The sequence below is a fragment of the Cuculus canorus genome, chromosome 1 (assembly GCF_017976375.1).
Source record: "Cuculus canorus isolate bCucCan1 chromosome 1, bCucCan1.pri, whole genome shotgun sequence".
In the NCBI taxonomy this organism is placed as follows: Eukaryota; Metazoa; Chordata; class Aves; order Cuculiformes; family Cuculidae; genus Cuculus; species Cuculus canorus.
This window is the reverse complement of record NC_071401.1, coordinates 20,935,591-20,946,802: the sequence shown is the minus strand read 5'-3', so window position 1 is coordinate 20,946,802 and position 11,212 is coordinate 20,935,591. Positions and strand designations below refer to the sequence as shown.

The following is an 11,212-nucleotide window of genomic DNA, read 5'->3' as shown; positions in this document are numbered from 1 at the left end:
GGTGCTGAGGTTAATGTGCTGAGCTGGGACCCAAACCCCAGCTCGCTCTCCCATGGGCATTACGGGCCACATTTAAGCAACAGCTTCTAATTGCATGCAGCTCCACTTTCCCCTAATAAACGTGGCAATGGCTGGTAACAGCTGTACGAGGGCATGCAAACCTCTTGCTGACAGAGAGGAAATGGGCTTTGCCCTCTGATCATGCCCAGCTAATAGGTAAGACCTTTCAAAGTGGTTCTCCATGTGCACGTTGTGAGGAGGTTGTTGCTGGTGATGGTTTCGTGCTGTTTCCCTGCATGCCAAGTGCTTTGGGCACCATGGGTCAGCTTGGCCCCGTCTTGCTCTGCTCTCTGACCTGGTGGGATTGCCTGCAGCTGCCTTGGCAGTACCACTGTGCCCACAGTCCCCTTCTAAGGACACCAGCAGTGCATCGGTGTCTGCTATGGGCAAACCAGAGCCAGCCCAGCCTGTATGTGTTTTGCTGGCCTCTCCCCACCATCTCTTTACGGAACGCACCATTTCTGGCACGGCACAGTACTGAACGGTTTAGTGCCTTAAGTAGGTAGCAATGTACTCAGACACAGGCACCAAAAATGTACACATGAACTTTAAATTTTGAGTGAGAACATAAATCTAAGGGGTGTAAACAGCAGGGAAAAGAAGAATTATTTAGAGCAGGGTGAGAAGATGGGAGTGAGGAATGGGATGAAACTGAGCGAACAAAAACGCGCACAGCCTCTCAGCGTGGCTTTCCTGTGCTGTGCGTCATCCCTCACAGAGCTGCACAACCCACCCCAAAGACTCCGTGGGGAGCGCTCGGCCAGGGCTGCAGGGTGGGTGAAGTGCCTGCAGGAGTGGCTCCAATGATTCTTACAGCCATATAAGGCTAAAAATGTATTTACAGGCTTTGCAGCAGGTCTATAAGCGTGGTTGTGAGTTTTTTATAATCCTTGCATTATAAAGAAAATGGGAAGACTGTCTCTCCTATGGAAAAGGACCTTTGGTCAGACCTAAGAGCCGTCATGCCCATCCTGGTCCCTGACCCAAGCCCATCCCTGCACACAGTGCTATGCGGCAGCACTGCACTGGGGTTTTCCAGTTATTGTATTATATGTGGGACTAGTCCTTCTGCTTCACAACCCAATAGACCCTGACTTCAAGACTCCAAGAAGTCTCCAGGGAGACCTTATAGCAGCCTTCCAGTACTTAAAGGGAGTCTACAAGAACACCTGGGAGGGGCTCTTTATCAGGGAGTGTAGTGGTAGGATGAGGTTTTAAGCTGAAAGAGGGGAGATTTAAATTAGATACAAGGAAGAAATATTTTACTGTGAGGGTGGTGAGGCACTGGCACAGGTTGCCCAGAGAAGTTATGGATGTCCCCTCCCTGGAAGTGTTCAAGACCAGGTTGGATGGGGTTTTGACCAACCTGCCCTAGTCTGAGGTGTCCCTGCCCATGACAAGGGCATAGGAACTGGATGATCTTTAGGGTCCTTTCCAACCCAATCCATTCTATGATTCTGTGATGATTCACCTGGCACTGTAGCCTATAATAAGGAACAGAAATGCATCATTTTCCTAATCACCATTTGTGCTTGCTCCAAGTTTATCAGCAAGTTTCCACACTGTCTTTCCTCATGCCATCCATTGTCACTGCATGCAGCAGAGAAAACCCTTCCCTAGTCTACAAAGAGAAAACTTGTAAAGTAAAAAAAAAAAAAAAACAAAACCACAAACCAAAAAAATCAACGAACCACATATAAAAATTTGAGAAAAAGCTTTGATGCAAACTATTGGCCTCTCCTGCTGCAAAGTGCTCATCACTGCAGCACAGCTGCTCTAAGCTATGGCTGACCTCTCCTCCTTCCCTACCAGCTTTCTGCTTCCAGCCCTGCTCCTTTGCCTCCCCAAGATGCCAGGAAGCTGGGACATTCTGGGACACGCTATGCACAGCCCGACCAAGGCTACATTTTTTCCCAGACTGTCCTTTCCTATTTATTTGAGTGATAAACATGCCCTTTCCACTCCCCCAGCCGCTCACCTGCTTGGCCTCACAGGGCAGCAGCAACAGTGCCAGAGCTGGCATCACCAGTGTCTGGAGGAAGAAAACACCAGGAAAGCGAAGGGGCCCTGTTGCAGACTGAGTTATGTCTTCTGGAACAACACAGGTTTGTTTTTTCGTCTGACTTACAAGGACAGAATTTGCTCAAGTCAGAAGGGTGCCTGGGCAGAAGGAGATGCACGCAGCATGGCCGCTTAGTGAGGGTAACTGTGAATCCAACTGAAACCAAAATCCTCTGAAAATGCCAATTGCTGCCAAATATTCAGCATTATTTGGAAAGGGGGAGCCTGACAGGACCATAGGCTCTGCCCATCCTGCTCCTGCTCCCCAACCATCCCTGCAACCGCTGGAACATGAGGGGTCTCCAGCTCACCCGCTGCTCACTCCCTGCTCTCCTTCCCTCCGAACAGCTCCCACAGCCATGCCCCACAAGGGCACAGCTGTGGCACAGCCATGTAAGTTGTTGCAACCGTTATTCTTTAACAACAGAGTCAAAAATCCTAACTTTGCTTTTTGCCGGAGTGTGGAGAACCAGCCTGGTCAGAGATGGTCTTGTAGGCAAAGGGAAGTCAAGCATTAATTGAAGACAAAAACTGTAACAAAGCAAATAAATAGCAAAGTCACACCATAAAGTATTTATTAGGAAACAAAGGGGGCTTTTTTTTTTCCATTGGTAAGAAGCACTTTAAAGCAAGTGCCCTTTCAGAGATGTAAAAGCTATATCAAATGGTAACATTGGTTTTACATTATTGTACATGACATTAAAAAAAACCCCACCACAGCTCACAAACTTCCTCTCATTACAATGCAGTTTTTTCTGCTTTCAGTTGTAAATTAATTTCTACAGACTTAAATTTAACTTATTCTTTTTTTTTAAAAAAAAAAAAAGTAAACAATATACAAAGAACTTCACCTGAATTTCATAGGTCAGAGGAGGTGTCCTTGCCAGGGCGTGTGCAAGGCAGGCAGTGCATGCTGGTGGGGTGGGGGTGGAAGCGGACTTGGTTCACAGCTGGGAAAGATCAGGAATACAGGGATGAGCTCGTTGTCTGGCCATGCAGTGACAGGCCAGGTCTCAACTGGGGCCAAGCACCTTCAGCTCCTGCTGAAGCCACCAGCTGCTGAAGGCAGCCAAGCCTCTCACCTGATGCCACCTCAGCTTTGGAATGTCAGCGTGACCAAGCTGCAATGTGGGCAGGTAGAAACCTCGATCTCCAAGACCCAAGTGCACACTGGGTCCTTCAAAAGCCGGGCAGCACCCAGCTCTGGTGCACCTACTGCCTTTAAAGATTCCCCGAGCACTGAGCTGTGCAGGCAGAGCAGAGCAGTCACCCACCACCTCCAGCAGCTGGTTGCTGCCTTGCCCAGACACCCAGCCTGGCTGGAGGGGAAGCTGTGTCTCGTAAACCAACTTTTCTGCCCAGGTCCCACATACTGAATGAGCGATCACAGCCAGGAAGAGCAGATCTGGGATAAATTACCTATTCATTTCCCTGTGTCAGTGGTCAAACCATTTCTGCCCACTGCAGACTGCCTGTGTGTGGCATGTTTATGAGTAAACCGTTGGATTTGGCATGGCTTCTGCACTTGTGCATCATTTAAAAACAGACATACAAAAAAATAGTAGTATTGCAGTTATTGCTACATACTGATACAGTATCAGACAATAAGAAACCTTTCATCAGCTCTGGTCTGCTTACAGTAATTGCCCAGTTTTGGTATGTGCCCTCAGTCCTCTGTCCTGGTGTTTTGGCTGAAGAATAAATGGATGGAAATGCCGCAACTATATTTAAGAGACAAAACCAGCCTTAAGCAGTTTCTTGCATCCTGGGTGATATATTACAGTTAGCAAGGTCTGATTATTCCCAGCATGCTCTTGCCTCTTCAGCCTGGAGAGGTATTTTTCCCAGCAAAGCAAGACAGAGCCAGCAGCTCCAGTCTGGAGCTGTGTCATCCCCCGCCACTGGCATTGTGACTTCTCCCTGAGACCCTATGGCATCACAGGGAGCCACAAGCACCTCCATCCTTTGGTCAGGCCTTTAACCTTGCTTATATACAGCCCTGCGCCTTTCTACTCCTCCGGCCCTCAAGTAAAGGAGAAAAGGGGACGTGTTTCAAAGCTCTGCCAGTCCCTCCCTGCCCTGGTTGGGGTGGCTTTGTATGATCCTCCCAGGGAGCAAGGCTGGGGACCCGGAGCAGGCCGGCAGAGGGACAAAGCCCATTTTCCTATGGTCAGACTCAATTGCAAGCAGGGTTTCAGTCTGACAACTTCATGCACATTCACACGGGTTTACTGTTTCACGGGAAGTGAGGTTAAATCAAGCGTGTTTGGAATCACAGTACAGCATTCTCTGCAAAGGCAGTTGCAGCTCACATGCCACCGCTGTACCAATAGCTTTGCCGAGCGTCAGGAACAGCAAGCACCTCATACTCTGCTTTCAGTAAAAAGTTCACAAAGATGAAAGTCTGTGCAAACCACTATTGGGTTCTGATATTGAGGCAAAACCAAATCAAGAAGGGTTCCAAGTGCACTGGAAGGAAGAGCCGAATAATTCACACTCTAATTCCTACATAAACACCAGGGAGAAAGAAAATTGGTCTCTGCAGGACCAAGCCTTTCAAGGCATTCCATCCCAAACTGGGAGTGTGTAAGAAACCAAGGGGGCTGGTACCAGCACCCAGCATTGCACAGTTCCGCTCTCGGTTGTGATTGTCTGTAAAGCAGTGGGAAACATCATTAAGGAGCTGGGAGAGGAGAAAAGAGGTTTCTTAAGTACTGTAGTCTTGTACAGTGTAACAAAACTCTTTCTACAAATTACATTAGGCAAATACTTCTGACCATGTCATACCTGAAGGGCACTTAATGGCTCCGGCATTTATCTCTCAAGTACAGTGATCTGAAATGCACATGCATTTTCAGCGTAATCCTTTGCTGCTGTAAATCATGCACTGGAATGAGAGCGTATCTGGCAACGTTAATTCAGAGATATCATCCTACAGTTTCTGGCAACGGACCCCGATGAAAATAAATGGTTTATAAACACTGTCTGACATGCATGAGCTTTTCAAAATTATTTACAAGTGATGTTCTGGGAGCTTCATTCCGAGGAAATATTTCTCCTCTGTTCAGTTTAGATATTAAAATCTGTCGGGTGGGGAGGAGGAGGAAGGTGTCAGCGCTACACAGTCACAGCTGGGTACATCTTCTGTTCGCTGTTGGTGTGTGGGTAGGGAGACTGGATCTGCCTGTAGCCGCTCTGCAAACCGTCAAGGAAGGGGGGCACCGGGGTCAGCGGCATCGAGTCGTGCTGCACAGCGTAGCCCACGTACTGGGGGTGCAGGTACTGCCCCTGATGTGGCACAATCTGGGTCGCCTGCTGGCAGTTCAGCACCGAGAAGTTCGTTGGCATGTTGACGTAGACATTATTCATGGTCCCTTCTGGCAAACAGCAGTTGGTCTGGGACCTGGTCGGGGGTGCTCTGGCTCCCGAGTTGGCACTGGAGCTGGAGCTGGCAGCAGTGCTCGACTGGCGGGAAGAGGAACCCCGGGAGGTGCTGGCACTTGGGATCATGGGGATAGTCTCCATAAGGCGGGTGCCCCCCGGGGCTCGGCTCTGCTGGGGCTCCTGCTTGGGCCGCAGGCATCTGCAGCAGCAAGCTGCCACCAGCGACCCCAAGATGATGAAGGCGACAAATACAGATCCAACAATAAGGAATGGCACGTAGATGGGCACTGCAAGAGCAAGGAAAACATCATCATTGGGGGACAAGGACAAAACTAAGCAGCTATGCCAGAAGGTCCCATCCCTCCTCAGCTGAACCCACCTCCCCCCCAGCATAGGTTGAGCACTAAAAGTTGTGTGTGCAGCCAAGCATTTTACACGGAAAAGATGAAAAAGGCTGCTGAAACCCATGGCTGGAGTTTCCAAAAGAATCTTTGAAGTTATCAGAAGGGAGGAAAGCCTACAGCTCATGCCTCGCTCCCGATGATGGTGCTTTATTCCACATCAACCATCACTCCACATCTCACCAGACCTTGTCTCCAATACACCCTGTTCTAGAAAAGTTAGGCAGGAGAAGGCTGGGTTTGAACAGCGCCATAGGGAGATACTTTGGGGGCAGGATCCCTGCTCAGAGCTCAAGCGTATGGGCAGTCAGACCCTGGTGCTGCATTGCATCCCTCGCCATTGCCAGTCCTCTCTGTCTACTGTCACCCTTGGGGCAGGGTGACAGCCAGGTAGCAAATGGGGTGACAGTCAGGGGGCTCTGTCACCCCACAGCCCCAGGGATGAGTGAATGGCTGCATCTGCTGGGTTAGGGAGAAACCACAGGGTAGGTAGTGGGGTGACACCACCACACTCCAAAGTTCCACTACCAGCAGAGGGGGACCATCCCTCCTTGTGGGGCTTAAAGAAGGGGCATCAGGGCAGGAGTTAGGGCAGGCAAAAGGTGAGAACAGAAAGTACAGGCCATGGATGCTTCAGCAGTGGGGTTGGGAGCCCGACAAGGCAGTTGGTAAACAGTCCTTAGAAGGACCTGGGCTCGGTTGCTCTGCATGCTCAGGGAAAAAGCCATTTTCTCTGCCTCAGTAAGAAATCTGTATAGACGTATCCAGGAATAAGGAAGGGAAGGTGCCTCCCTTCACAAGTGAATGCTCCCAACAACACACCTAGGCTTCATCATTGTCATGGAACCCTGCGAGCTGTGGAGCCCTGCCTGACCAACACCGACACAGCTGACGTTGCACCGTGGGCAGGGATGTAGCTGCCACTCCTGCGAGTTGTAACCGGCGCCAGTGCAGGGCAACGGCTCCCAAACTCCCTGAGCAGTAAATATTAATCGCTAAGAAAATTAACTGCTAAGAAAAACGTCCTGTTCTTAGAATGCAAACGGGGTTGGTTACATCCAACTCAAGTCAGGGTATCTGATTGCATGGAGCAAGTTATTAGCCAAAAGGACACGTTTCTCCCATTTCCTCCATAATTTTACCACTTTTTAGACAAAAGGCTTGCAAAAAATTCTCTTTCTGCACTACAGGGCCTCCTTAGCAGGTGCACACACTTGTACCAACCGTAACACGACAGTTTTCCAAGAGTAAATCTGTCCTAATTATAACATCACTTCAGGCAACTTCTAGCGTTTTCAGCATTTGGGGATGGCAACAAGGGTGCTGGGAAGCCACCGAGGCATTTTTTAAACCAGCAGCAGAAAGACAGGAGTTTAGCCTTGAAATTCAACCTTGCAAAAACCCATCCCAAGGAGGGGGATTTGAGCTGGAAGAACAAAAACAACCAGAGAAGGGACCCGATAGAAATCATATTGAAATGCCACGTTACTGAGGATTTTTTTTTCCCGGCTCAAACGGGTCGTTTCATTCCGTTCTTCCATTTTAATCGGGGGCACAAACAGGGCTCGAGGAGACGGTCCAGAGCGGTGCCAGAGCCGCACGCTCGCTCCAGGCCGTCAGAAAGCGCCGCCACCTACTTTTAAAGATGACAAGGCTGGACTTTCAAATAACAGCGAGGGGGGGGAAAGCAGCACCTTAGCGCGGATCCCCGTTTGGCTGTCCCAGAAGGGCTCGGCTCTATCCACTGCGCCCCACGACGGGGAAACGGCGCCAAGTGGAGGGAGTGGGTGGGATGCGGGGGAGCCGGGGGGGATGCCGGGCGGAGCAGGACACATGGGAGCCGGAGGGGATGCTCGGGAGCCCGCGGGGATGCGGGGGGAGAGCCCGATGCAGGGGAGCCAGCGGGGATGCTGGGGGGGGGGACGGACGGACGGGGACGACCCGGGCGCGGGGGAGCCGGCGGGACGCCCGGGAGCCCGCGGGACGCGCGGTGCCGCTCACCTGCCGCGCCGTCGGGGCCGTCTTTGCCGGGGCGGGCGGGGTCTCCGGCGCCGCCGAGCCGGCGGTCGTTGTCGCAGGCGCCCTGGTCGAGGCGCGCCTCGGGGCTGGCGCAGCAGTAGCGGAGGGCGCAGCTGCCGCAGCAGATGGTGGCGTCGCCGCCGTCGAAGCGCTCGGGGCACTGGAAGCCGTCCCGCCAGCCGCCCTGCGCGTCCAGCCAGCCGTGGCAGTACTCGCCGCTGGCCGCGGCCCCCGCCGGCAGCAGCCAGCCCAGCGCGGCCAGCAGCACCCAGCGCCGCATGACCGGGGGCGCCCTCAGAGCCGCCCCAAGCCGCGCCGCCGCCCGCAGCCTCGGGGCGCGGAGCCGCCGCCACGCGCGGGCTGCCGCCGCCGCCGCATGCCCGGTGCCGGGGGGGTGGGTGGGGCGCCGCCGCTCGCTACGCCCTGACCGAGCCCATGGGCGAACCCTCCGCCCGCCCCGGGGGCGCCGCGGAGCAGCCGCCGTGCGCCCCGTCCGGCGCCGCTGGAGGGAGCAGCCGCGGCGCCCCCCGCTTATAGAGACCGCGGGCAGCGGCGCGCGTGCGCGGCCCCGCCCCGCCCGACGGAGCGGCCCTCCCGGGGGAGGGGGGGGAAAGGGAGGCGGGGGGTGGAGGGGAGCGGCGGGCAAAGGGGATGGAGGGGTCAGCGGAGTGGATGGGGGGCAGGGAGGATGGAAGAGAGCAGAGGGGACGGGAATGGAGGGCAGCAGGTATGGAGGGGGTACGGAGGGGAGCAGAGGGGATGGGGAGAGGGCAGAGGAGGTGGGAGGGGGCAGAGGGAGGAGAGACAGAGGGGATGGAGGGGGCAGCGGGGATGGAGAGGAAGCAGAGGGGATGGGAGGGGAGCAGAGCGGATGGAGGGAAGCAGAGGGAATGAGAGAGGGCAGGGGGGATGGGGAGGCAGAGAGGATGGAGAAGGAACAGGGGAATTGAACAGGGGGCAGAGGGGATGGGAGAGGGCAGAGGGAGGGGGGCAGAGTATGGGGGGGAGAGCAGAGGGAATGGGGATGTGGGGCAGCAGGGATGGAGACGGGGCAGAAAGGATGGGTGGGGAACAGGGGGGAGGGAAGGAGGCAGTGGTGTTTGAGGCAGGCAGAGGGGATGGAGGGGCAGCAGGGCGGGAGGTGCAGCCGTCCCCCCAGGCGGCCCCGCTGCCCCGAGCGCAGGGACAGGCGCCGCCGCTCCGAACGGACGCCGGTTTTTTACCTTCCAGCTCCTCACCAGGCAGTGGCAGCTCAGGACGGCGCAAGGATGCTCCTTCAAACGGGTCCAAGCTGCTTGAGTGCAAAGCTTGACTTTTATGGAGAGATTAGACACAACTCGCTATTACCAACCAGTGCTTCTGCTTCCAGGACAGTAGATCAAGTAAAACCAACTTCTTTCAATGAAAAAAAAAAAAAGCAGGTGGGTAGCTCTTATACTGTCAGTGGTTTTAGATCTGCTGCTAAATCATTTCTCTACAAGGAAGGTGGCTGGACAGTTATGTTTATTTCACTCATTTTTGCAAGCTTTTATTCTTCAGTTAAATTACAGTCTTTCACTAATAACATAGCAATCCTTCCCCCTCCGTTTTGCTCTCCCTCTTTTGTTCTCACTCTTTTCAGTCGCTCTTAGACAGCTGCAGGCTTTCACAGAGGTATTAGTCTGGAGTAGCATATTCTGGTCAAATTACAGCCCAGGTAATTGCATTTTGCCCCCTTGGCTTCGCTGCTGCTCCCAGAAAGTTGTTTCCCAGCCGTGTCCCAGAGCCACGCCACGGCAAGGGCAGGATGCGGAGGTGGTTCCCACACATCTCACACCTTACCCCAAGGAGGATTAGTAACCCAGAGGAGCCGACCTTTGGAAAAGCTCATAGTTATCAAGATGAGAAGTGGGATTGTAGTGGGACAGGTTCTGCATCGCCTGTATCAACTTGGTTGGATTAACGAGAAGAAACTTGCATGCTCCATCTGAAATCCTGACTAGCAGTTACCCAGAGCTGACAGCTCTCACGTGTTTGGTTTGGGGTGAAGAGCACCCCATGGGCAGTCGTGACCAATGACAGATTTCATACAAACACCCCACATCACCTAGAGCTCTCATCGCCCAACACACCCCGCACTGCGGGGCAGCCTCGAGGCGCAGGGCAGGAGGGGAAGTGGCTGAGGAAGGAGTTAAAACCATGAGCTCTGGTCCGTGACCTGTCTGGCAGCCCCCAGTGACATCATGGCAGCTCTTAAACGCTTTCATTCACAGAAGTCTTCCTGCAACATTTTCTTCGCATCAGGGTAGAATAGACATTTTCATAATAAGAAAAGCAGAGTCTTGATGCTTTTATATGCAGCAAGCAATATACTTTCCCAGTCCCATTCTTGGAGTTGATGGTTCCACTGATACTCAGCAAGGTGGATCTCTCAAGAGCAATAACAGCTTGTTAGAAGACAGTCTACTTTTTACTTATCTAACCCATAGGTATTCCCAGTTAGGAACCTTCATCACAACAACATACCAACACCTGATCCCTTGCAGAGATTGTCTGTAACAGGTACTCTATGTATTCAAGCTCAGAATTTGTCTTAACTTGTCTGGGTAAAAGCAGAGATAATAGCACACCTCATTGCACTTTTGTAAAACTTAAGCTTGGCATTTTGCAAAGTGCTTTAGAACTCATTTAACAATAAACTAATTAGCAGGTGGGTTTTTTTAAAGCTGTCTTTACAAGCTGATCAGGTAACAGCTGTATGATTTAAAGCACACAAAAAAGCCCTAAAGCCAAAATATGTGAAAATACATGAGCACAACAACAGTCTTTTCTACTGTGCAACTTTTTCAGTCACTCCTGTGTCTAGCAATCTCATAACATCAGCTCAGTCTATTCCAATGTAAACCGAACCTATCTCTAAGGCCCCAGATCCTGTAGGACACCAGCCTCACTGGGTCCCATCATACTGAGCGTCTTGCAGCTTTTAGAAGTAAATTAAACATCATATATATATATAAATGTTAGACTGGGCAAAGCTTTTCGAAGCCTAGAGATATTCAATAATGACCACACAGTCTATAAATCTCTACTATCTCCTTCAACTTTATTTTTTTTCTAAAAGAGTCTGAATTTGTACTAATACTACCAGGTATAGTTTTCTTAGGCTTTTGGCTCAGTAGAAATGGTCTTTGCCCTTCTCAAGTCTAATGCATGACTGCAGGAAAGGGAATAAGAGGTTTCATTACAGAATTTGTATTTGAAGAATTCGTTTGCTGTTCTGTCATTCATGAAAAATCTGCTCACTTAGA

At 51.9% G+C, this 11,212-nt stretch overlaps 1 protein-coding gene across 1 annotated transcript; it reads right to left on the bottom strand.

Annotated features, from left to right (window-relative positions):
- Nucleotides 1–2,667: 2,667 nt before the first annotated feature.
- On the bottom strand, nt 2,668–8,414 carry SHISA2 (shisa family member 2). Its single transcript, XM_054055660.1, has 2 exons — nt 7,908–8,414; nt 2,668–5,792 (listed from the first exon to the last, which is right to left on the bottom strand). The coding sequence occupies exons 1-2, from the start codon at nt 8,203–8,205 to the stop codon at nt 5,239–5,241; spliced, it is 852 nt and encodes a 283-aa protein (XP_053911635.1). The 5' UTR covers nt 8,206–8,414; the 3' UTR covers nt 2,668–5,238.
- Nucleotides 8,415–11,212: the final 2,798 nt, after the last annotated feature.

Bases quoted from the DNA above. Each gene is read 5' to 3' on its own strand.
- SHISA2 (XM_054055660.1), bottom strand. From the start codon at position 8,205: ATGCGGCGCTGGGTGCTGCTGGCCGCGCTGGGCTGGCTGCTGCCGGCG. The intron at 5,793-7,907 runs GTGAGCGGCACC...TTGCTCTTGCAG, and splicing joins CGGCCCCGACGGCGCGGCAG to TGCCCATCTACGTGCCATTC.